Source organism: Salvelinus alpinus, chromosome 13 (assembly GCF_045679555.1).
Source record: "Salvelinus alpinus chromosome 13, SLU_Salpinus.1, whole genome shotgun sequence".
NCBI classification, from domain to species: domain Eukaryota; kingdom Metazoa; phylum Chordata; class Actinopteri; order Salmoniformes; family Salmonidae; genus Salvelinus; species Salvelinus alpinus.
The window spans coordinates 7169245-7196773 of record NC_092098.1 but is presented as its reverse complement, the minus strand read 5'-3'; the positions used below and the strand labels follow the sequence as shown (position 1 = coordinate 7196773).

The 27529-nt window shown below is 42.5% G+C and overlaps 1 protein-coding gene across 1 annotated transcript; it reads left to right on the top strand.

The window, feature by feature from the left end:
* Positions 1-666: 666 nt before the first annotated feature.
* LOC139538047 (platelet-derived growth factor receptor beta-like) lies at positions 667-25645 on the top strand. Its single transcript, XM_071339964.1, has 23 exons — positions 667-1176; positions 6831-6904; positions 7081-7362; positions 7739-7996; positions 8168-8298; positions 8411-8570; positions 8786-8969; positions 9096-9211; positions 10764-10884; positions 11175-11386; positions 11709-11803; positions 12429-12561; positions 12696-12800; positions 12938-13048; positions 13149-13311; positions 13482-13633; positions 15369-15487; positions 15651-15773; positions 16453-16564; positions 18245-18344; positions 18459-18564; positions 18653-18924; positions 19187-25645. The coding sequence occupies exons 1-23, from the start codon at positions 1154-1156 to the stop codon at positions 19353-19355; spliced, it is 3321 nt and encodes a 1106-aa protein (XP_071196065.1). The 5' UTR covers positions 667-1153; the 3' UTR covers positions 19356-25645.
* The last annotated feature ends 1884 nt before the right edge of the window (positions 25646-27529 follow it).

Genomic DNA, 27529 nt, shown 5'->3' with positions numbered 1-27529 from the left:
ATTCTCATATTTCTTCATTTCTTTCTTTTTACTTTTGAATTATTTCATAGTGTTTTGTATTGTTTTCTAGGTATTATTCCGACACTGTTGGAGCTAGAAATACAAGCACTTCGCTACACCTACGATAACATCTGCAAATCTGTGTACGTGACCAATAAACTTCGATTTCATTTCCGTGGTTACCCCCACACACTGGTCTAAAACTGGTGAGGTCAGTAATCAGGGTCTGCCTCATTTCATGTGGGTGTGTGTGCGTGCCTGTCCTCCCACAGAGCAGAGCCATGACAAACACTGCCGTGTCAGAGAGAGCAGGAACATGCCAGCACTAACATCTCCCTCTCTCTACAGCAGTGCTATGTGGGAAATCTCATATGAATATGATCCCGCACACAGTCTGGATAAATAAGATCCAAATGCCCTCTCCAAAAAGTCATAAAAGTTTTGGAAGTATTGAATTGAATTTCACTATTTTATTATTTTAGCTAATGGAAGACGATTAAACTCATACATACACAAACACACACTGAACATTTAGACGTTGTCTGTCCAAGAGTGACTTCACAGAAAGCAGTTAAATCCGTCCACTGACCTTGCTTCCCCTTCCCCCACAAAAAAAACCACAAATAAAAAAGCTCTAGCTAAGGTTCTGGCGAGCGCCCTGCATTTTCTAGCCAGCCACTCACATCCTGAGAAGGAAAAGGAAAAAGAAGGGCTGAAAAGCCAAGATTGAAAACAGATATAGAGCTTGGACCCTCAAAGAAAGGCAGCAGCCGTTCTCTTTTCTCGCTCTTTATCGGAATGGAATAATATTGACTTTCAAGGCAATAATAGACTTCCGCCAGTGGATAAGATATTTATTTTGTATTGATTTGTTTGTCCTTTTGTGGTAAGAACGGACATAGCAATTCTAGCCAGAATGCTGTCCTGTTCAAGGAGGAGGAACTGTTTACCCTAATGGCTTCAAGAGAATTGTTGTGTATTGTTTACTTCCCATACACCCACTCTCCTAAAGCATGCGCCAGACTGAAGGTTTCCACCCATATATCCCCGCAAATTGAAGGAGCTCACTCAACATCAAAATCAAGGACTTCTCTCCAACTCAGAAAGGATACGGATATCTTACTAGTCAACAGACAAGACGGGGTGGTGAAAAATGTGGAGAGGAACTCTCCCAAGGTAAGTGACGACCATATCGTCCTTATCATCTTTCTTCTTCCCAACTCTTATTCTAACACACAAAAAGGAGGGTTTCAAGGCTGCGTCTCTCTGTCTGCAACCAGCCCGGACTATTTCACAACTGCCAACCCACACTTTTGGATGTGAGACAGTACTGGTTTCTCTGCTCTCAGGCATTATAAAATCCCCAACTTGGTGATGGGTGACAAAGCTATCCACATCCTGATGGGTCTCTCTTGTGGTATTGTCAGAGTGAACGACGCAAACTGATGTTTTTCCGAATAGCTTGTCTCTCAGTGCAGCTGGTATGCGTATCCCCTTGCTGTGCATTCCTTCCCCTCAGGCAAGGCAGCTAAATGATAACAAGAGGGTTTTAACCAAATAGTACTTCCAGACATGTAAGGATACTCAAAATACTTCCGTTCTATTGACAAGAGGGTCAAACTTGTTCCCAAGATAGATGAAAACAAAACAGCATATAACATGGGTTGAGAGCCACGGCGGCCACACACGTCTGTCTATCTGTTGAAAGATTTACTGACCCTCTATGGATATCACTCATCTCCTTCAACGGGGGCTGTTCGACATGAACACTTGTTTGGTTTTCAGTTCAGTGGCACAATGGTCAAAGAACACATGGACATAGTGTGTTACCATACTGTTGCATAGTGTACCATAAGCCACACAGCTCATTATATATTGACTATTCAACTGCGGTTTCAGTAGCATCCCGTGCCAACATTATATGATTCTGTACGTTTGAGTCAACACTGCTGTGTGCTGCCGTGCTTCTTGCACACTTACCAAAGAATGAAGACATGAGAAAAGGCATGCGTGGAATGTCACTACAGATACACAATTCACCCGAAAGCAACAAAAAAAGAAGAAAACGAACCCACTACTGTAGCTGTGATTAAAAACAGCTCGTCTAGATCACGTGGTGCAAAAAGACACCAAATTGCAATAGCAGATTGTGCAGTGTAGAGTTTCATGCCCATACACCCTTCCATTTTTACTAGACACTTACTTTCCATCACAGGATGTACTGACCTCAATGGTGTAAAAGTAATACAACAAGACTTCTCAACTAAAAACAATGGCCTAAAATACTCTTCTACCCCAGAACTGGGTACTGCTCTATACCCTGTAACTGGATTACTCTATAACCACCACCTACCCCTCCCTTCAATCCAGACAATGTATGGAACATGTGTTAAATTGATTACGGCCTTGTTTTGGTCACAGATGAACATTTGCTTAGTACTGAAAACGACAAAAATGTCTATCAATATACTGCTGCGGGGTCGTTTATGTAACATCTAGTCAGGCCAAACTCGCAAGGATGACAGCTTATTGACGTGTATTTGAAACGGTGAAACGATGGCCTCTGTGTGATTTCATTTCCATTGCATTTTGCTATAGCGGCTACTCGAGCGCCTATTACCATGTAATAGGCCTGCGATGAGCTAGGAGGAGCTTGTGTTTAATTTAGTACATATTTTTTAAATAAAAATATGCCATACCCAATGAGAAGGTTGAAAATGTACCAGTCATGGAGGCGTTGACGGTGCTATATCGGAAATCGGATACAGACGCGTAGGCCATATGAGGTCCAGTTTGTTTTGCAGCCTTTCTGATTGGTGGGAAACACATGGCATGCAGTGCGGCTATGGTAGGGTGCATCTGTGTTCACAGGCTGGTTGCGTCTGGTGTGTCAGTCACTCGCCCCCACACAAGGGAGGCCAGTGTTCCTCATCACAGAGACACTGTGATGGCCAGGTTCTGCCTCCCTCACAAGGATAAGAAAGCAGCTGGCTTCTTTAGCTCAGCGCAGAGGGTTTCGTAAACACCATGCTCCAGACTATAACCGATTGAACTGATGAGGTGATGCCCAGTTCAGTTCCGTTGGGAATTCAGTCTTATCCCGAATTTGCCTAGACCTCTAGATAAAGTATCTCTCACTTACTCAGCGGTACCTCCCTGGTGAGGAGGTAGTATGAGTGTGAAATGAGTTTGTGTGTGTTCATGTAAACAGCCTTTATTTGATCTGAGGTCAGGTCACACAGAGACAGTTTATTTTGTTTTATTAGACATTTTGACTCACAGCCAGCCCCTCTTGGGCAGCGGCCAACTAACAGTATAGGACCTGGGCCAATGTGCTTACTATTGATGCTTTTCAGAAAGAGTTCATTTGCAAACCTTTGCCAGAGAGAGGTTTTGGTTTCTGGCAAATAATGTTTGTTTTAATTCCTCAAAGAGCACGAGTCCCGAGAGGATGCTTGATTAGAAAAGAGCTGCTTATCTCAACAAGGTATTTTGATCGCATTGGCTCTCTGGCTTTCTGTGGAAAATCCCCCCTATCTTTGGGGCTCTTTCCCAACAGCTCCCTCTATGTGGCCTCCTCCCCTTAACCACTCTTCCTCTACCTCTTGATATTTTCCCCTGAAAACACATTGCTTCTTTCAGATGGAATTTCCTTATACTTGGCCTGCATGGTCTAGTCATTAAATCCATGCCATATTCCGTTTGCTTCCAGAGGGAACACGAAATTGAAATGATCAGGTAGCTAGAGCAATTCTTTTTAATTCTGTCTAAAAATGCCTGGGGTCTGTTCATTGAGTTGTTCATTCCCCAGAGAAAAAGGCAGTGTGATTAATGAAAGGATGGGGGGGGAGTCTGTTTTTAGCTCTAGTAAAACCAGGGAGAGAGAGAAAGAGAGGCTAACATGGCAGTCACATCTCAGTGAGGTTCTGTCTGTCTGCACCTCTTGCCTGCGAGTTGCCACCAATGCCCCGTCTGTACTCTCACTTTCAGACATAGCTGGGAAGGACATTAACTTCACTTGCTGAGGATCACTATAGCTGGCTGAAGGGTCTTGTAGCAGAGAGCTATGCTTTTGATTCATGGTACCAGACAGACAGCAGAGCAGTGTCCTGCTGCCTCTTTGTCCTGCAGCCAGTGGTCTGAGACAACCAATGATGTTCGACTCCGAATGTCAATTCCTTTGACAACATGACATTACTATGACTGAATGGAAAAGATGAATCATAAGAGACCATGACTCAGATTGTACGAACAAAATTGCTCTCAATAGGTTAATACAAACATTTGATAAAAGTGCAGAGGAAGAAAGACCTGCTGGTTGGTGTGGTGAATTCCAGAAGCAGTATGTCATACATTTTGGGAACCCCCAGCTGTGACATCTCTATTTTGACTGTGAGCTCAGCCTGGCCTCAAAGAGTAGAAGAAACATAGTAAATGTAGTGGTGTGTATCCATACATGCCAAGGGAAGCCAGGCTTCCCCCAAATATTGACAAAGAAACAAAACAAAATATTTAGTCTCTCTCCGTTTCCATAATCTTCCTTAAATTCGCAAGAGCCTGAATCTATCTCACCGGAGAAAGCATCTGAGCAAAACAGCACCCCTCTGTCTCTGTACCTGTATCTGATGTATCTGATGGTGTCTGGTCATAAAGAGTATGACATTGTTGCCGCCAGTAGCATTTTTTAAATTTAACTAGGCAAGTCAGTTAAGAACAAATTCTTATTTACAATGACGGCCTACTCTGGCCAATCCCAGACGATGCTGGGCTAATTGTGCGCCACAATATGGAACTTCCAATCACGGCCGGATGTGATACAGCCTGGATTCGAACCAGGTACTATAGTAGCACCTCTTGCCCCGAGATGCAGTGCCTTAGACTGCTGCGCCACTCGGGAGCCCAATGCAAGGAAAGCCAGCATGCATTTGGCCTCCCTTGAAAAAAAAGTATAAAATAATAGCTAATCAGTGTTGAGCTAAACTGAGTGAGCTCAACTGTGAATGGTCCTGGTGCACCAAAAAAAGTGTAAAGGGAAGCCAGTTTGGATTTGACTTCACTCCTATCACATCGCATCAAGTGAAATTCGTCATTGATAGAAACATTCTTGAATTGTTGCATCTCGTTTTTTGTTGTCCTCCGGTGGCTAGCTAGCTAGCTAAAATTGTCCCTTCCCTAAATTAACCATGGATGAAGATAGGGATTTGGACTTGTGGTTTTTCTTAATTCTCCGTACTGGCCAATGATTATAACGGCAACTCTGATCCAACCATAAATTCATACATTGTGCCCCTGGACTGAGAGGATGGAAGTTCAAAATGTATATAGATGTAGAAGGCTAATATTAACTAGCGTACACACAAAAATCAGAACCATGGAAAGCCACATCATATTTAGTTTGTGTTGATTGAACTAAATTGTTTTTGGTATGCTTTAGTTGTCACTGTATTAGACTAACTATCGGTGATTTTGTGATGCTGAAATGTTTGAAGTTGAAATGGTGCTGGAATAGTGGAGGCAGCTTGTGTTTTCTTTGCGACTTGCGGTAACTCTCCGTGGTTCTAAATAAATAGTTGTTTAGCAGTCTGAAAATGTCGGAAACATTAACTTGCATGACAATGCTGTGGGTCATGTAACCATTTACAATATGCTTATGCTTATGCTTTGTGGATTTCACCGGACAGAGGTTGCTCTCTGGTTTTGTGAGGAAACAAAGGTGTGGTTGAATTTATTCTGCCACTGTGTCTTCTTATTGTCTCGGTCTTAGGCCTATATATCACGGTCGCAAGGCATATGAACTAACAGGTCATAGAGTAAACAACGTAATTATCTGGCTTTTCTGGCTCGGCTTCCCCAGTGATTTTACCCACGCACCGCTACTGAGTAAATGTAAATCTGTGACAGATGTATTACATATCTATCGTATGGTTATTTAAGACAAAAATGAAAGAAGGGAGTTTGGGTGGGCGGGCTGGCTGGCGGGCGGGCGGGCGGGCGGGGAGGGAGGGAGGATGGGTGGGCGTATACCCAAAGGTTGCGTGTTCGGATCACATCACGGAAAATTTAGCATTTTAGCTAATTAGTAAGTTTGCAACAACTTAGCAGGCTAGCTAACGATTTCTTTAACCCTAACCTTAACTCCTGACCCAAACCTTATCCCTAACCTCAACCCCTAGCCTAGCTAATTTGTAACATACACTCTTAGAAAAAAGGGTTCCAAAGGGATTCTGCGGCTGTCCCCACAGGAGAAACCTTTTTTGGTTCCAGGCAGAACTCTTTTGGGTTCCATGTATAATCCTCTGTGGAAAGGGTTCTACATGGAACCCAAAAGGGTTCTACCTAGAACCAAAATGCTTCTACCTGGAACCAAAAAGGGTTGTTCAAAGGGTTCTCCTATGGGGACAGCCGAAGAACCCTTTTTGGTTCTAGATACAATACAACTTTTTTTTCCTAAGCGTGTATCATACAAAATGGATGATGGACATCCCCAAATTAAATCATACCATACGAAACATATCATACTAAATGGATGGAGACAGATTTACACTTACTATGTTACAGCTACCCCTGATTGATGAGCTTCCATTTCACAGACCTTACTTACTTGAGTTGACATGCTCTGTGCACTCCCAGTACACCCACTCATTCCTGTCCCAGTGTCCTTGCCATCTTTGTGCTCTCCACTCTTTGATTTGAGCCTAATTGTTTCCAGACACGGCAAGTCCTCCATGCTTACAATCCCTCTAAAAACATCACATACATAGTATTTAAAGGCCTCTCTCTACACAGTACTCCTTTACGGACTCCTTCACCATTCAATGTTTATTTTCCAGAGTGTTATCAATTCACACTGGCACTATGGAGTTGGGCTTGGCAAAGTCTCTGCCTTTGGTGGCCATCTTTGCAGGTAAGAAAAAGCTAAATGGGTTTTTACACTGTAGTTGGATCGTAAATTGGTCAAGACTGTACATTTGTAACGTGTTCGCGTTGTTCATCTCATTATGTTTGAACCCCAGGAAGAGTAGCCACTGCCTCGGCAGCAGCTAATTGGGGATCCTAATAAATACTAAATACATTTCCCAGTGCTGCTGCAGTTTTGTCCAGAGGGCTTCAGTCTGGAGCTCAGCCCCAGTGAGAAGGAGGTCACACTGAGCACCAACTCCTCCTTCACGGTGGTCTGTTCTGGTTGGAGCAAGGTGACCTGGAAGTCTCCCCACGACCCCAGCCTGGAGGGAGTGGCTGTGGAGGACAGGGGAACAACCAGTGTGCTGGTCCTCCACAACGTCACCTGGAGGCACTCTGGGAACTATATCTGTGAAGAGCCCTCTACAGAGGAGGCCAAGGACATATCGGTGTTTGTACCAGGTGAGACCAAACAGCCTCTATGAACCTTCTATTTTCTTTTTCACGCATTTGTGTTTTATTTTATTGGATAGGACAGAGGTAGAGAGGAAAGATAGAGGAGAGAGTGTGCTGAAATAGCAGTGGGCCGGATTCGACCCATGCTGCAGCGATACGTGATCTGGAGGCAGTGGCTTAGACCACTAGACCATCCTAGACCACTAGACCTTCTATTTTAGGAGGACTAGGGAGGGACAAACTGTTACAATTCAAAGCTAATACAAATTAGTGCTCGTTTCACAATAGACACCACCCTCTACCGTTTGAATACAATGTCCCCGTGTCTCTAAAGGCTATTTTAGAAATGGCATTGTTTTTACTTCCCTTTTTACTTCCCCAGACCCGGAGGAATGGTTTCTTCCCCTGCAGCAAGCAGTAGTGATGAAGGAGGGAGAGGAAGGTACCATTCCCTGCGTGGTGACTGACCCTGGCATTAACGTGACCCTGTACGAGAGGGCCAGCAAGGCCCCTGTGGAGGGAACATACCACCCCAGTAAAGGGTTCACCGCCATCCTGAAAGATAGCTCCTACATCTGCCGAGGTGCCATGAACGGAGAGGAGAAGGCGTCCCAGGTGTATTATGTCTACAGCATTGTGGGTAAGGCTCCGTGTCAACCCTCAAAGTGAAACTTAAACCAAAATTTTAAAAAAAATGTCTCAACGCACAATCTTCAAATATTCTTTAAAAAGCTGTAAACTGCTTATTGAAGACCAGGCTGCAGGAAGGTCGGACCTGTTATAATGTCCTCTTCCGGTTTATTCTTTCCAGTCCCCAAATCCATGAACGCCTTCATGACACTCTCAAAGACTGTGCTGAAACAAGGCGAGGCTTTAATGGTTAATTGTACTGTAGAAGAAGCAGAGATGGTTTACTTCGAATGGGATTTTCCTCGCAAAGAGGTGAGTGGACAATGTGTGACCTATATTAACAAGCATAATCATCTCTTTTGTTGACAATTAGGTTGTCGCTATGCTGTTCCTACTTCTGTTATATTTTTGTTTCCATCTGAAGACAATTGAGCCACTGACAGACTTTCTATCGGAGATTAGAATCCGCTCCTTCTTGAACATCTCCAGTGTTACTCTGGAGGACTCTGGCCAGTACATCTGTCGAGTGCAGGACTCTTTTGCCGGAAAGTCAGCCATGGATAATCTCACTGTCACTGTTCTGGGTGAGCAAACACCCTCAAAGCTTTTCCAAACTCACGACAACATAAGCTGAGTAACTTTTCATGAAATCGAATGAAAAGGTGGAAATACTATGCACAATGTAACGGGACCTCAATGGGCTTTGTGTGTGTGTCTGCTTTGGAAAGTATCTAACTGATTGATGTTCTTGCCATGCATCTATAAGGTAGTGATCTTCTATTCAAATGTCATTTTACAGAACGGGGCTTTGTGGATCTGGAACCCTCCATCAACACCAATGTCTCAGCGCTCCAGTATCAGAGCGTTGAGCTCACAGTGCAGGTTGAAGCGTATCCCAAACCTCAGGTGCTCTGGACCAGAGACAACACCACCCTTACTGGGGAAACTGTATCCATGGACACCAGACAGGTGCACGAGACCAGGTACCCATCATACATGATCATGAACAGCCCAACAAAGAAAACTATTATTACGGTGACAATGAAATTGAGAATCGGTACATAAGCCCCGTGATGTTGATTGTGTTCTGTTTGACCTTTGACCTTAAGTTACCTCAGTACTCTGACCTTGGTAAGGGTCAGGATGGAACAGAGGGGCCTCTACACTGTCCAGGTGGCCAATGAAGATGACGTCAAGGAGATAACCTTTGATCTTCAAGTCACGTGTAAGATACACGCCTGAATCATTATCAACTCTGGACAGACATGTCTACATTAGATGGGATCATTATTCAGCCATTTTTCTTTACTGAGTTATCATGTTTGAATTTAAAGGATGTTGAACAGTTTCTTCTATTGATTAAACAATCAACTACACTGAACAAAAAATGTAAACACAACATGCAACAATTTCCAAGATTTTATTGAGTTAAAGTTCATATAATTTAAATAAATTAACTACGCCCTAATCCATGGATTTCACATGATTGGGAATACAGATATGCATATGTTGGTCACAGATACCTTAAAAGAAAATGCAGGGACGTGGATCAGAAAACCAGTCAGTATCTGGTGTGACAACCACTTGCCTCATGCAGCGAGCCACATCTCCTTCACATAGAGTCCCGCTACTCTTCAATGGCTGTGCGAAGTTGCTGGATATTGGATGAGAACTGGAACACGCTGTCATACACATTGATCCAGAGCATCCCAAACATGCTCAACGGGGGACATGCCTGGTGAGTATGCAGGCCATGGAAGAACTGGGATATTTTCATCTTCCAGGAATTATGTACAGATCCCTGCGACATGGAGCCGTGCATTATCATGCTGAAACATGAGGTGACGGCGGATGAATGGCACGACAATGGGTCTCAGGAACTTTTCACGGTATCTCTGTGCATTCAAATTGCCATCGATAAAATGCAATTGTGTTCATTGTCCGTAGCTTATGCCTACCCATACCATAACCCCACCGCCACTATGGGGCACTCTGCTCACAACGTTGACATCATTAAACCGCTCGCCCACATGACGTGTAAAGAGCACACTTCTCCAGTGTACAAGTGGCCATCAAAGGTGAGCATTTGCCAACTGAAGTCGGTTACGAACTGCAGTCAGGTCAAGACCCTAATGAGGACGGCAAGCATGCAGATGAGCTTCCTTGAGACGGTTTCTGACCGTTTGTCCAAAAATTATTTGGATGTGCAAACCAACAGTTTCATCAGCTGTCCGGGTGGCTGGTCTCAGACGATCCCGCAGGTGAAGAAGTCAGATGTTTAGGTCCTGGGCTGGCGTGGTTACACGTGGTCTAGGGCTGTGAGGCCAAATTCTCTAAAATGATGTTGGAGGTGGCTTACAGAAGAGACATTAACATTCAATTATCTGGCAACAGCTCTGGTGGACATTCCTGCAGTCAGCATGCCAATTGCAAAAAGTTGAGACATCTGTGGTATTATGTTGTGTTGTGTGACAAAACTGCACATTTTAGAGTGGCCTTTTATTATCCCCAGCACAATGTTCTTGATATGCCACACCTGTCAGGTGGATGAATTATCTTGGCAAAGGAAAAATGCTCACTAACAGGGATGTAAACAAATTTGTGCAAAGAAATTGAGAGAAATAAGCTTTTTGTGCATATGGAACATTTCAGTGATCTTTTATTTCAGCTCATGAAACATGGGACCAACACTTTACATGTTGCGTTTATATTTTTGTTCAGTGTATCTATATTTCATTACCTTTCACTGTCTCATTGGATATTTCCACTCCCTGCAGCTTCCCCGAAGATAATAGATTTGTCTGACCAGCATATGGACCAGGGCCACGGTGTGCTCTGTGTCACAGAGGGGGTCCCCACACCCACCATTCACTGGTACAGCTGTGAAAGCATTGGAAAGTAAGGGAACAGACCCCTGGAAATACTGACCAACACAATGAAGCATATTCAGGCTATTCAGTTTTGACTTTCACTCTCAATCTGTAGAGGGCAGTGTTACAAAAGGGTCACACATTGTAATTAAACAATTGAGTGATATTTGTTAGACCTGTTGCTTATTTTGGACTCTCAATAGTCTATAGCTGTTGTTTTTTTCAGTCACCCCATATCTCGCTCAGACAGAAAGTCTCACGGACTGAACAAGCATATTTTCTATCACCATCGAAGCTAATTATGACATCTTCACCCAGATGCAGTAATAAGACCACAGCATGGAAGTCTCTGTCGGCTGACCAGGAGAACGTCAGCATCCAGATGAACGTGAGCTACATCGAGGCCTCAGGGGTCAACCACGTCCGCAGCCTTTTGACCTTCCAGACCATGGGGGGTATCACATCAGTACGCTGTGAAGCCCGCAATGAGAGAGGGCGCAGGGCCTGGGACATCAAACTGGTCTCGAACTGTAAGCATTTCATGCAAATAAGCGAGAAGTATTTACATATATGCAAATAAGCTATAAGTAGTTACAGTAACTCTCATTTAAAATATTTAATTTAAAATGGAAACAATTTGATTACTTTTGATATACTGATAAAAACTCTTTCAAATCACAATCTATTTCAAGTGCATTGATCAAAAGCCTCAATACACTTTACAGACATATTTATAAAAAATAAAAGCATAGAAATGTATTAGTCTTTGGCTTTGACTAACAGAGTATGAATGAAGGAACACTGAGGTTGTCCTCTTGTATGAGCCCCTTCTCTGTGTGTGTGTATCTGCAGCTCTTTTCTCCCAGGTGGCTGTCTTGGCTGCAGTGTTAGCCCTGGTGGTCATTGCCGTCATCTTCCTCGTCATCCTCATCGCCCTTTGGAGAAAGGTGAGCCCCGCCAAAAACAGAAACCCATCTCCTTCCCATCACATTTGTCTTGAGAGTGATGCTACTGTTGAAAGATGAGACTGTAAAATTAGCGAAGACTACAATAATTGACTGGAGCCTGGCCAGTAGGTCTGAAATCATGTGGAACTGCCACTTTAGTCACAGCCTTGCCTGGCATAACAAACTTTCTGTTGATTCTATGTATTTATGTATTTTTGTGGAAGCAGCAGCACTCTTTCATTGTCCAAGACAAATTTCCCCTCGGGGACAATGACGTATTATACTGCTTATAAACTGGGTGGTTCGAGCCCTGAATGCTGATTGGCTGACAGCCATCAGCCATCGGTATATCAGACCGTATACCACGGGTATGATAAAACATTTATTTTTTACTGCTCTAATTACGTTGGTAACCAGTTTAAAATAGCAATAAGGCACCTCAGGGATTCGTGCTATATGGCCAATTTTTCACGACTAAGGGCTGTGTCCAGGCACTCCGCGATGCGTCGTACATAAGAACAGCCCTTAGCTGTGGTATATTGGCCATATACCACACCCCCTCGACGCCTTATTACTTAAATATATGATATATAAAACTCTGACAGCCTTTTGTATCTGCCTTTAGAAGCCCCGGTATGAGATCCGTTGGAAGGTGATCGAGTCAGTGAGCTCAGATGGCCATAAGTACACCTACATGGACCCCATGCACCTGCCATATGACTGTGTATGGGAGGTGCCCCGGGACAGCCTGGTCCTGGGTGAGCGACTATTATATTACAGGGAATGTTTTAGTATAATTGTGTGAATACTGTAGCCTATTTATGAATCATGATGTATTGATATATTTGACATTAGCTAAGCTAACAGTACACCTCATTTTCTGTCATACCAGGTCACACTCTGGGTTCCGGAGCATTTGGGAGGGTCGTGGAGGCCACAGCCTATGGCCTTGGTCACGCTCAGTCCACCACCAAAGTGGCTGTGAAGATGCTCAAATGTGAGTGCTTTATGCTTTACTAATACCAACAACTTGACACTTCCTCCATTTTACACACAAACCACTGACCTCGTTACTCATTCTACCATGGGAAAGTATTGCAACGCTGCATGTTCTGCTATTGTTTTGACGGACAGCCACAGCAAGGACAAGTGAGACTCAGGCTCTGATATCTGAGCTGAAGATAATGAGTCACCTTGGGCCCCATCTAAACATCGTCAACCTACTGGGGGCTTGTACGAAACGAGGTGGGAACTGGAAAGCATACAACTGCTTATAGACGTAACATGTTCTGATATGTTAGTCAAAGTGTGTGTTAACAACTGCCCACTTTTCTCTGTCCTGAAGGTCCTATCTACCTCATAACTGAGTACTGTTGCTATGGTGACCTGGTTGACTACCTTCACCGCAACAAGCACAACTTCCTGCAGTACTACGCAGACAAAAACCGCAGGGATGCTGATATGTGCAGGAACAGCACAGAGAGTCCAGTCCAAATCCAAGGAAAAAGGCAAGACTGATGCCTTCCGAAGTACACACTACTGATTTTACATAGCAAAATCACCCATCAGCATTCAATGTTTAGTTGCATTGGAAATTGGATTCAGAGGCCTATGCTTTCTGTAAGTCAAAGATGTACTATCACTTATTGTAACAAATTGTGCCCTTGGGTTTTGACAGTGAGAGCGATGGGGGTTACATGGACATGACCAAGGAAGATTCTTTAAATTATGTCCCAATGCAAGAGCTGAGTGACAACATCAAGTATACAGACATCGAGCCTTCAGCCAATGAGACACCCTACCATCAGGACAACAACTACCAAGGACAAGGTACATTTTTGTACACATTATCCACTGGGCACACACTGGTTGAATCAACATTGTTTTCACGTCGTTTCAACTAAATGACGTTGAACCAATGTGGAATAGACGTTGAATTGACGCCTGTGCCCAGTGGCTACTTTCTTTTTCAGTGGTTGGAACCAGTTCAGGGACCAGAACCGAAAACCAGAAAAATAACTTTACAACAAAAATAAATAACTACAAGGAACAGAATCAGAACCGGGAACGAAAGTGATCTATACTTTCCTCGAACAGAAATGTTATTTTAAAAACATGGAACCGGTTAATAACGTTATTTAATGTTCTGGCCATTTCTTCCAGTCCCATAAAAAACGCAACGAAGCGCCTATTCAAAGCCCTCTGTCAATCAGAAACTTCTTCCAGTGTCTTTGCCAGTATGTGTTCATTTAGGCTACCTGTCCCCCATCCCCCTCCAAGCATTGTCTAGTAGCCTACTGACGTAAGTATGATTCAGAAGTTAGGGAGAGAGATTTTTTATTAGAGGAGAATGGATTCACTTTTTCAATGCTAGTTAGGGACTCTATAGTTATCACATTTCACATGGGATGTATTAACTACAAAAAGGTAAGACGTGCTTTTAATCCAGGTGCCGCTCTCCACACACAAGCTTGTTAGCTAGCTCTGGTCCAACATTACACCAACTCTGAAGTTCAAAGACATTCAAAGTTCCTCTATAAAAGCCGATCCTCCAGGTATGATTCTGTGGGCCTAATTCAGATAATGCATGTCATCACAAGACGCCCAGCACTTCAAGCCAAGCCTCCTCCTCCTTCACCCTCTCTTGCACTCTCCACACCAGTAAAATTTAAGTTGCACCTCGTGCCCTACAATTGTCTTTCTACCACAGCATGTAAACAACTCACTGAGCTATAGTTTTCCTGCTCCATAGCAAGCTGCTCTATCCGCAGTGCATGATTGGTGAGGTAATTTAATGTCGAGCTAATTGTTTAAAAAGTATGATTTCAGAGGTTTAAAAATGAACAGAAAAGAACGATATGAACCGGTACTTTTTGGGAGGTTTGAACTGGTTCAGAACTTTATTTTGCTGGTTGGAGCAGTAGAACGGAATAAAATAAATAATGGTTCTGTTCAAAATGAACCGATTGGAAATGTATTTCCGTTCCAACCCCTGCTTTCTACAAAGAAATGTGTGTTTTATGGCACCTTATTCCCTATATAGTGCACAAATGTTGACCAGAGGTCTATGGGCCCTGGTCAAAAGTAGTGCACTATATAGGGAATAGGGTGCCATTTCAGACACAGGCATACACTTTTTAATTGGTTTAAGCAATATACATACTAAAAGGCATAAAAGACTTCATAAAACCAATATTTTATTTGATGAAAACTTGGTTGTTCATCATGTATTATGGTAAGCAGCAGCAAACAATGGTCATCCTCACGCTACTTTAGTGTGTTGAAGACATTTCAACATCCCGGTCCGGGCAGATGGTGAGCAGACAAACAGACCCCTGATGTTGAAATACTACCGGAGAGACCAAAATAGGGAAGCCTTTCTCTCCGCTTAGAGTTTTGACACGCAAGCATCTTTCAGAAAAAGATATATGTTTCAACCTCTTGTGTAACCAGACAATGCCTTTTAACACTGTTCTTTTGAAGAAACACCGTCAGTTGATAATTTGTTTGCACGGTCTGGCTCAAAGTTTCTGACAACTTTATGTTCTCTTTTCATGTTGCTCAGGCCAAGAGAGAGCAGACGTCACGTTGTCTATCAGTGACTCCCCAATTCTGAGCTACACAGATCTGGTGGGCTTTAGCTACCAAGTGGCTAACGGCATGGACTTTCTGGCATCCAAGAATGTATGACTATGGAAGAGCTTCATAACACATCCTTATTCATATCATTACATTTCTTGCCATGTCACATCAAACGTTCATTGATTCTGGAGAACATGTGTAAATGACCTTACTGAACCCACAGGAACTTCAATAATAGTCTATACTGTTGGCCCTGTCCTCACAGTGTGTTCATCGTGACCTGGCTGCCAGAAACGTTCTCATCTGCGAGGGAAAGCTGGTGAAGATCTGTGACTTTGGCCTGGCCCGTGACGTCATGAACGACTCCAACTACATAGCCAAAGGCAACGTGAGTTCATTTGTTTCGGGGTTTTTTTTTGTTGACGTTGTGTATTTGTTTACAGGCCATTGGAAGATGTGCAGTAAGCAAAGGAGGGGAAGAAACAACCACACAGCCATTCTGTTCGGAGATGAAAGTGATTGAAACTGAAAGACAATTGCTTTTAGAAGGAACTTCCAGAGATGTGGGTTAATATGACCTACTTATGCAAACTATCTGCCCGACAACACTGTAATGTTAAATGGTTTTCGCTCTTTTTCCCCCCTAACAGACTGCTGTATTGCTGGTTAATTCTATACATCCTGAGAGTAAAATATGTTTCAGGTTAAAAAGATGGTGCAGGCGCCATTTTCAGGGGTTTTAAATGCTAAAACTTCCTAGTAGGGTGAAGTTGTTTTTGCCAGAAATGCGGTTGAGTTATTGGATATATGGGCTGCAGACTCTTTCCACTGAGGTTTTCTTGGCTTTTGGCTTTTTTGGTCTTCGATCAGAAGAGGATGTGAAACAGCTTTCCAAAAGTCATTATGCCATAGATGGTACAGGACTTCGGTCAGAATACCAATACAATGTCAATTTTCTTCACTGTCCCAAAAGCAGAAGGCCATTTTCCATAATTACATCTGTAACTCTGTATCGCAACTGTCAGTACCTAAAATGGACTACCTACAGTATGTCTCTGATATTATAGACATTCCTGCCACTGAAGTGGATGGCTCCAGAGAGTATCTTCCAGAACCTCTACACAACCTTGAGCGATGTTTGGTCTTTTGGCATTCTGCTTTCAGAGATCTTTACTCTAGGTAAATACAAAAGTCTCTGCATAGAACAAATGTGTTTTGATTCTTTACTTGTTATTGCAACTAGAGATAATATCTATGAATGTATGTCTTGATATTAGTTACAGTGCATTCGGAAAGTATTCAGACACCCTTGAATTTTTCCACATTTAGTTACGTTACAGCCTTATTCTAAAATGAATGAAATATTTTTTAATCTACACAAAATACTACATAATGATGAAGCAAAAACAGGTTTTTACACATTTTTGCAAATTTATCACAAATAAAAAACTGAAATATCACATTTACATAAGTATTCAGATTCTTTACTCAGTACTTTGTTGAAACACCTTTGGCAGCGATTACAGCCTCAAGTCTTCTTGGATATGATGCTACAAGCTTGGCACATCTGTATTTGGCGAGTTTCTCCCAATCTTCTCTGCAGATCCTCTCAAGCTCTGTCAGGTTGAATGGGGAGCGTCGCTGCATAGCTATTTTCAGGTCTCTCCAGAGATGTTCGATCGGGTTCAAGTCCGGACTCTGGCTGGGCCACACAAGGATATTCAGAGATTTGTCCCAAAGCCACTCCTGTGTTGTCTTGGCTGAATGCTTAGGGTCATTGGAAGGTAAAACTTCTCCACAGCTTGAGATCCTGAGCACTCCGGAGCAGGTTTCCAAAAAGGATCTCTCTGTACTTTGCTCCATTCATCTTTCCCTCGATCCTGACTAGTCTCCCAGTCCCTGCCGCTGAAAAATATCCCCACAGCATGATGCTGCCACCACCATGCGTTGCCTTAGGGATGGTGCCAGGTTTCCTCCAGACATGACACTTGGCATTCAGGCCAAACAGTTCAATATTGGTTTCATCAGACCAGAGAATCTTGTTTCTCATGGTCTGACAGTCCTTTATGTGCCTTTCGGCAAACTCCAAGCAGGCTGTCATGTTCCTTTTACTGAGGAGTGGCTTCCGCCTGGCCACTCTTCCATAAAGGCCTGATTGGTGGAGTGCTGCAGAGATGGTTGTCCTTCTGGAAGGTTCTCCCATCTCCACAGAGGAACTCTGGAGCTCTGTCAGAGTGACCATCGGGTTCTTGGTCACCTCTCTGACCAAATCCCTTCTCCCCCGATTGCTCAGTTTGGCCGGGCAGCCAGCTCTCGGAAGAGTCTTGGTGGTTTCAAATTTTTCCATTTAAGAATGATGGTGGCCACTGTGTTCTTGGGGAGCTTCAATGCTGCAGAAAAGTTTTGGTACCCTTCCCCAGATACAATCCTGTCTCGGAGCTCTACGGACAATTCCTTTGACCTCATGGCTTGGTTTTTGCTCTGACATGCACTGTCAACTTTAGGACATTATATAAACAGGTGTGTGCCTTTCCGAATCATGTCCAATCAATTGAATTTTAGTCAAGTTGTAGAAACATCTCAAGGATGATCAATGGAAACAGGATGCATCTGAGCTCAATTTCGAGTGTCATAGCAAAGGTTCTGGATACTTATGTAAATAAGGTATTTCAGTTTTTTATTTCTAAAAACCTGTTTTCACTTTGTCATTATGGAGGATTGTGTGTAGATTGATGAGGGGGGAAAAAAGTAGTTATCAATTTTAGAATAAGGCTGTAACGTAAGAACATTTGGAAAAAGTCAAGGGGTCTGAATACTTTCCGAATCCACTGTATACACCTTGTTTCGGCCTAACTTCAGGAGGAACGCCCTATCCTGACATTCCCATGAATGAACAGTTCTACACTGCCTTGAAGAGAGGCTACAGGATGCCTAAACCCGCTCATGCTACAGACGAGATGTAAGGCCTCATCTGTCTCTCTTTGTCTGTAGGAGTTGTGTGGTTATAAGTAAAATAACTACTGCATGCATGGGACAAGGTGAAATTCACTCTGAATAAAAAAAAATCTTTCAGCTATGACGTCATGTGCAAGTGTTGGGATGAGCAATTCAAGAAGAGGCCACTGTTCTCCTCTCTGGTTAATTTGATGGGAAACCTGCTGACTGATGCTTACAAAAAGGTATAGAGAACTAGAATAATTCTCAACACTATGGCTATTTTGATTGCTCATGTATTAATAACTCCATATCATTTCCAAACCACCCCAGAAATACACCCAGGTGAATGAGAGCTTTCTGAAGAGCGACCACCACGCTGCAATCAGGTCCAAACCCATACCAGCAGGGAACCCAGCTGTGTCTTCGGGTGACCACTCCTCAGGGGATCGAGCGGGTCAGGAGACAGGGGAGATAGAGGAGACTGGGAAGGAGGCTGGCCCCTCCCAGACTGACTACATAATCGCCATCCCAGATATCCATGTAGCCGAAGAGGCAGAAGCAGGTGGTGAGGTGCTGGACACCGCCACACAGAGTACATCAAGGTAACGTAGGATCTTCTCTCCACAGAATGTGTCTCTTGTCTGTCAAATCTGTGGCTGTCTGTTCGCCACAGGAAGAGTGTGGCTGCGTGAGTCAGAGGCAGCATTTGAGGACTTCCCAATTCTGCACAATCTTTTCTTATGTTGGGTTTTTGTTTATTGCTTATTGTTATTAATAATTGCCAGGTGACACTCGGTCTTATTGATTTTACTCTGACATTAATAAAGCAGTAATAACGTAAAACCAATCTTTGTTCTGCCTTAGTCCTCCAAGCACAACCGACCAGACTGATACTGATACAGCCTCCCTGGATGGACCAGAAGCATCCCTAGAAGAACCAGTACCCACAGAGGAAGAGGTGCCTCCCCCCACGCAAGAAGACAAGCTCCCCCAGTCTCCATGTACCCCTGAAGTGGAGGAGAGTTTCCTGTAGCCCCTCATTAGAGAGCTGAAGTTAGAGGTGTCTACTGTATAGGACAATGTGGTACATGTACAATGTGTGTTGTTCGTTAAACACTAATGTTGTAGGCCCTTTTAGGAAACATTATATCGTTATTATTTTTGTATATTGGTAATATACTGTATATCTTTCAGGTACTTTTTCCCTTTTAATGCTACGATTCACAAAAAAAAACATCAGCAGTTTGACAAATGGAAATGGTAATATTATATGCAAATGTAATCAAATTGAAGTTGTCAAACTGTAAAGAAAAGTATATTTGGCATGGGAATACATTTAATTTCAATCATTAAAAAAATTATAATTTAAAGAGAATGTAAGCTTGCAGTAATGCACCTCATATTTGCACTTCTCATTCTCAATTTTAGACAAAATTATGTTTTGAAAAAGCGATTAAATAAATGTAAGCATACATTTTGGGACTTTTAAATGAATGATATGTACCCATTGATTCTTGAAAAATATAACTTAGAAATGCCTGCTTAGCTCAACTGTCATGCCCCATCAGAACCCAAAATATAAGCTTTCTTAACTCCACTGTTTGTAAACAATGTGATTGTAAACAAACACTGCCTCGAAACATGGGCCTAAATTCAATCAGATCAAGCATTAACCGGAGATAGCAGACAGCTGCATCGGATGCTTTGGCGGTGTTGGAGGTGGAACTGCGTTGGAGCAGTCAAATCAGTCAGCAGCTGCTCTTGCAATCATTGTAACGAAGCAACACACGCCCCACTCGCGTTAGAAGTGTAGGCTATCTAGAACCTAAAAGGGTTATTTGGCTGTTCCCATAGGAGAACCCTTTGAACAACCCTTTTTTGTCATTCATATTCCATTCACTCAGTTCAACGTAACATCGATAAGTTTAGGCTACTACATGATACTCTAATTTTCCCTATACCCGTCATGAGTATGCTAAAACCTAGCCTATGAATGAGTTTAAAACATAGGCGCACAGGTCGAGAGAAATTTGAGTAATCAAGGTGACAGACATTGACACATTCAACCGCCTTGCACAATATTGCCTGCATCTAGCTGATCTAGGGTGTAATCATTAGTCCAACAGTTGCAAACGAGAGTTTCTACTGGACCAATTCAGTTATGTTTATCCCCGTTTAAGCTTCTTTTTTTTCAACAGAAAGGGCGGAATGAATACACCCCTGATCACATTCAAACAGTTCAATTTCATAGCAGCCACATACAAACAGCATGATCCCTTTGATTGTTGTAGAATTCCTTCTTGCATCTACTCCTCTCACCTTTTCCCTTCGCTTGTTTACTTCAGTGCACAACATGATAGCTGTCTGTGACCAGGCGAAAAAAATGCTACACACAGCCTACATCTTTGTCCCCATATTATCTAACGTCAAGTCAACAGAGCTACTAGAACTAATGCGTTAATAAACCCACTACATGGCCGTACAGTGTACAGTTAGCAAGCAGTTTAGCAGTTACATTGGCGGGCCCCGGTGGCAATAAATTCATCAAACCAAATGCTTACCTTGACTTGGAAGAGATCCACTGTTGGATAGCCATAGTCAGCTAGGTAACATAGCATCCATCTCTGTTTGAGCTGGGTGTTTGAGTAGGCTAAACTAGCTAGCTGCATTCCCTAGCTAAGAAAGTGAAAGTGAAAAAAAAACTAAATATAGCTCTCCCTCTCTTTGATCTTCATTTTTGAAGAAATGTATTTGTTCAAAACTGTTCAACTATTGTCTTTCTCTCTCTTTAAGTCAACTACTCACCACGTTTTATGCACTGCAGTGCTAGCTAGCTGTAGCTTATGCTTTCAGTACTAGATTAGTTCTCTGATCCTTTGATTGGGTGTACAACATGTCAGTTCATGCTGCAAGAGCTCTGATAGGTTAGAGGACATCCTCCGGAAGTTGTCATAATTACTGTGTAAGTCTATGGAAGGGGGTGAGAACCATGAGCCTCCTAGGTTTTGTATTGAAGTAAATGTACCCAGAGGAGAATGGACACTAGCTGTCCTCCGGCTACACCCCCCGTGGTGTCAACCTACAGAGTGCTGTTGAGGCTACTGTAGACGTTGATTGCAAAACAGTGTGTTTTAAACAATTGTTTGGTGACGTGAATATATTTAGTATAGTTTTATCTAAAAAGGATAACTTTCTTAATGTTTCACCAAAAAATAATATTCTGAAATTCTCTGAGGATGGTCCTCTGAGGACCCTCCACTGCTTTCTACAGAAAACCCAATAGAGTTCTACCAGGAACCAAAAAAGGTTCTACCTGGAACCAAAAAAGGGTTCTCCTATGGGCACAGCTGGAAAAACGCCATATGCAGCAACACTCCCCAATAATGCCAAAACGCTTTTTTTCTGAGAATATATAGAAATCATTTAGCCCAAATTGAAAAATCATTAAACGAAATAGAGGATTCAATTATCCTAACTGAGGTACATCTCAAATTCCAGTGTTCGAACTTGTAAACAATGCTGCATGGGTGTTCTCTTAATGTGACTCCGTGCAGCCAATGGCAATGTCTGCTTTAAGTATAATGTCAGGAGCCGCTTGTGGATTTGACAGCTCTAAAGCGTCCACATATACAGTGCCTTTGGAAAGTATTCAGACACCTTGACTTTTTCCATATTTTGTTATGTTACAGCCTTCCACAATGGATTAAATAAATACAAATCTGCAGCAATCTACACACACATCCCCCAAAACGACAAAACGAATACAGGTTTTTAGAATTGTTTTGCACATTTATTAACAAAAAACCTGAAATACCTTATTTACATAAGTATTCAGACCCTATGAAAGACGAAATTGAGCTAAGGTGCATTCAGTTTCTATTGATCATCCTTGAGATGTTTCTACAACTTGATTGGAGTCCACATGTGGTCAATTCAATTGATTGGACATGATTTGGAAAGACACACACCTGTCTATATAAGGCCCCACAGTTGACAGTGCATGTCAGAGCAAAAACTAAGCCACAAGGTCGAAATAATTGTCCGTAGAGCTTAGAGACAGGATTGTGTCGAGGCACAGATCTGGGGAAGGGTACCAAAAAATTTCTGTAGTATTGAAGGTCCCAAAGAACACAGTGGCCTCCATCATTCTGAAATGGAAGACATTTGGAACCACCAAGACACTTCCCAGAGCTGGCTGCCCGGCCAAACTGAGCAATCGAGGGAGACGGACCTTGGCAGGGAGGTGACCAGGAACCCAATGGTCACTCTTACAGAGCTCTAGAGTTCCTCTGTGGAGATGGGAGAACCTTCCAGAAATACAACCATCTCTGCAGCACTCCACCAATCAGGCCTTATATGGTAGTGGCCAAACGGAAGCCACTCCTCAGTAAAAGGCACATGACATTCCTTTACTCAGTACTTTGTCGAAGCACCTTTAGCTGCGATTACAACCTCGAGTCTTCTTGGGTATGACGCTACAAGCTTTGCACACCTGTATTTGGGGAGGTTCTCCAAATCTTCTCTGCAGATCCTCTCAAGCTCTGTCAGGTTCGATGGGGAGCGTTGCTGCACAGCTATTTTTAGGTCTCTCCAGAGATGTTCGATCGGGTTCAAGTCCGGGCTCTGTCTGGGCAACTCAAGAACATTCAGAAACTTGTCCCGAAGCCACTCCTGTGTTGTCTTGGCTGTGTGCTTAGGGTCATTGTCCTGTTGGAAGGTTTGAGGTCCTGAGCACTCTGGATTAGGTTTTGATCAAGGATCACTCTTAACTTTGCTCTGTTCATCTTTCCCTTGATCCTGACTAGTCTCCCAGTGCCTGCCACTGAAAAACATCCCCACAGCACGATGCTGCCACCACCATGCTTCACTGTAGGGATGGTCCCAGGGTTCCTCCGGACGTGACGCTTGTCATTCAGGCCAAATAGTTCAATCTTGGTTTCATCAGACCAGATAATCTTGTTTCTCATGGTCTGAGAGTCATTTAGGTGCCTATAGGCAAACTCCAAGAGGGCTGTTATGTGCCTTTTACTGAGGAGTAGCTTCCGTCTTGCCACTTCATAAAGGCCTGATTGGTGGAGTGCTGCAGAGATGATTGTCCTTCTGGAAGGTTCTCCCATATCCACAGAGGAACTCTAGAGCACTGTCAGAGTGACCATCGGGTTCTTGGTCACCTCCCTGATGAAGACCTTTCTCCCTCGATTGCTCAGTTTGGCTGGGCGGCCAACTCTAGGAAGAGTCTTGGTGGTTCCAAACTTCTTCCATTTAAGAATGATGTAAGCCACTGTGTTCTTGGTGACCTTCAATGATGCAGACATTTTTTGGTACCCTTCCCCAGATCTGTGCCTCGACACAATCTTGTCTCAGAGCTCTACGGACAATTCCTTTGACCTCATGGCTTGGTTTTTGCTCTGACATGCACTGTCTACTGTGGGACCTTATATAGACAGGTGTGTGCCTTTACAAATCATGTCCATTCAATATAATTTACCACAGGTGGACTCCAATCAAGTTGTAGAAACCAATCAATTGAATGTCCAATCAATTGAATTTTAATCAAGTTGTAGAAACATCTCAAGGATGATCAATGGAAACAGGATGCACCTGAGCTCACTTTCGAGTCTCATAACAAAGGGTCTGAATACTTATGTAAATAAGGTATTTCAGTTTTACATTTTTTATAAACTTGGAAACATTTCTAACAACATCTTTTTGCTTTGTCATTATGTGGTATTGTGCGTAGATTGATGAGGAAAAAACGTTATTTAATGCATTTTAGAATAAGGCTGTAACGTCACAAAATGTAGAAAAAGTCAAGGGTTCTGAATACTTTCGGATTGCACTGTATATAAGCAAACTGTTTGGACTGGGAAGCATACGGTAAGCGTAACACAGTTCCACCTCAGCAGCTGCTTTGGCGGTGTCTATGTGGATGTCGGCTAAAGCAGCTATGATTATATCAAACTATCATTTTGATACGATGGATGGTCAGTCCTTCCGTCCGTAGCTCTGTCTATGAATTTGAGAGTGGTTGCATTTCTCCAGCCCCATCCCTCAGCTGTTTACCCAAAACAGGGGCAGGATGCCGGCTTTGTTATTGTTTGAACTGCAGATTTCCCCCTTAAGCACTACATCTCATTCCTTCCAAGGGTTCTCATGTGGTCAGGGTTGTTCCATCAGGTTTCGTCAGCATATTAAAGGTACTGATTGTAAATGTCAGAATTAATTTGTGATGTTACATTTTTCATCAATAGTATATATTCATTGTGCCTAATCTGTTTGCCTGGCTAGAGTATTGTCTTGTACAAAATGCTGTTGAATTTCCAACTCTATATTGAAAGGTCTGTGGCATGTATCCTTGAGTGTTAACTCAGACACATTGAAAGGGCAGTTGATCATTTACATGTCATTTCTTGAGATGTACTAAATGACTTAGTTTTAATGTTGTTTTAATGATTTTTCCATGTTGTTTAATTTCAAATGAAGTGCCTTTATTGTTAACATTTTTGTCATAATCTTTCAATTTGTACTCTCGGTATTGTATCATGCGTATACAGTCTGTAATGTATGGTACCTTTATATCAAAGCAATGATAGTATATTCTTATTTATAAACTGGGTAGGTTCCTGTATGCTGATTGGCTGAAAGCCATGGTATATCAGACAATATACCACAGATGATGCAAAATTACTTTGAATTATTTTTGTAACCAGTTTATAATAGCAATGCGGCGCCTCAGGGGTTTGTGGTATATGGCCAATATACCAGGCTAAGGGGCTATATCCAAGCCCTCCGCATTGTGTTGTGCTTAAGAACAACCCTTTGCCATGGTATATTGGCCATATACCACACCTCCTCGGGTCTTATTGCTTAAATATACACTTTTCATTACTGTAACCAGGGCTGGCAAAACATGTATGTGTTCCCTGTTCTGTTAGGTAACTAAATTGTAAATAATAGTAAGATGGAAAGACACACGGCAGAGGGATGTTTGAAAAATGTTGTCGATATCTAAACATCTTAGACGGGAAAAAAAGGTGCACATTTGTATTTTTAATGAACTCCATGCATTAATTGAGATGCATACATTGCTACACAGCAAATGCACTGCAAGGGTTTTTTAACGGCGTTTTTTTGCTTGCATATTTTGATATATCAGTTTAAATGAATAATGGGCAGCCCATTCTACTGTACATGCAATAAAGATGTTCACTATTATTTCCACTCATGTCTAATTGAATTAACCATCTGTAAATACATTGTATTAACTGGGAACGTTGTTATATTGTAAAAAAAATAAAAAAATAAAAACTATGAGTAAGTGTACATGCACACTAATAGTTCGATATTAAACTGATTACAGCAGTAGGTCGGTTATGGCATTAGTCATGTAAACACCTTACTCTGTTTATCTTAATCGGCAAGAGGTCATAATCGAAGTAAACATACACCAATTAAAACACCTTGTTTTCTGAACAATCTTCAGACTTATGTAAGGGGATAAACACCGACGTTCTGTATATTACCTTGGAAATAATGGACGACGCAGCCGAGTCTCTTTGGGGAGTTCATTTTTCCAAGGTAATGTACATAACAGAGGTGTTTATCATGCTTACACCACAACTGCCAAAGAAAACAATATTAAAGCACACATATTTTCATTGATATTTTCATTTTTAGAAGATAATTCATTCTTTCTCATCTTTTGGTTGCTAGAGATGCGACCCAGTCTTTCGTTCGATTAATTCAATATTTATGGACGCGACACAGTTATTAATTGTGTATGCTCTATTGCCATGCTCGCTGGCAACATACTTGTCCCTTGCTTGCTACTGTAGCTAGCCAGCCAACTAGCTATGGCTAACACAGTCACAACCTCTGCAGCCAGAATAAATGCAAGTAGCCGGATTTGCGTTTGTTTAAGCTGTTTTCTATTGACATTCATTTGGATACATCCATAACAATGAGCTGATGCTGCCCGATTGCCTTGGGTAGCTAGAAAACGTTGCCTTCTTGTCATTACACTCAACACTGTATATTATGAGGAGATCGCATTGCATATCAAACACTAGGCTAGAAGCTAGCTAAATAGTTTGTTTCCAGAAAATCTACCAATATGACAACCGAATTAAAACATACCAGTAGCTGAAAGCAGCTGTTCAAACTAGAAACATGTGGGAGGATTTGACAGCATAGCGCCACTTGCGTCATGACTGCAACAAAGGGACCGGAGAAATTCATGTTGATCACTCACTGCATTAGGTCACCAGATGCTCCCCCCCAAAAATGTCTCTGTCAACAAAACAAAAAAATCTATGCTAGCTAGCTAGCTACGTTTTTCCTAGTTGGTTACAATGTATCCAATTTCGGTTTGTGTGCTTGTAGGTTTAGCTTTCTGTAACTTTGTAGCAACTTTGTATGGTCTGCACGTGTAGGCGCATATTGTGTCATGATTGCAAGGTGTCCTGAAATCTTTTCCAACTGTCAATTCTAGAATGCCCTTCTAGCCAATCAGAAACGAGTATTCAACAATGTTGTGATACAATTAAGCAATAAGGCCCGAGGGGCTGTGGTAAATGGCCAATATACCATAGTTAAAGGCTGTTATTAATCACGACGCAACGCAGAGTGCTTGGATACAGACCTTAGCCATGGAATATCGGACATTCCACGGCTTTAAGCCAATTAGCATCCAGGGCTCAAACCACCCAGTTTATAATAGGACTTATACCACAACGTTGTTGAATACTGATTGGTTAGAAGGACACACATTAAAACAGTGTCAAGTGTCCTGACGAGAAGGCAACCTTTTCTAGCTATGCCAGGCAAAATCAGGCATACTTAGCTCATTGTTATGGATGTATTCGAATGACTGTCAATAGAAAATATCCTAAACAAATGCAGCTACTTTCGCGGTTATTCTGGCTGCAGAGGTCGAGACTGTGTTAGCCATAGCTAGTTGTCTAGTTAGTAAGCAAGGGACAAGAATGTTGCCAACACATAGAACTGGGTTGCGTCTCAAGCAACCAAAAGATGAGAAATAATGAATTATCAATGGCATTTTTTTTCATTTCTACCCGTACATGTGTGCTTTAGTATTGTTTTCTTTGGCAACTGTGGTATAGCGGGATAAACGGCTCAGTTCTGTACAAATGAACTCCGCAACGAGACTTGGCTCCACCTCGGCTCCGCCTCGTCACGCCGTGTAGT

Coding starts and splice junctions, on each gene's coding strand:
- LOC139538047 (XM_071339964.1), top strand. CDS start 1,154: ATGTGGAGAGGAACTCTCCCAAG. Junction 1,177..6,830: donor TGGAGAGGAACTCTCCCAAG/GTAAGTGACGAC, acceptor TTTATTTTCCAG/AGTGTTATCAATTCACACTG. Junction 18,345..18,458: donor GCTCATGCTACAGACGAGAT/GTAAGGCCTCAT, acceptor AAAATCTTTCAG/CTATGACGTCATGTGCAAGT.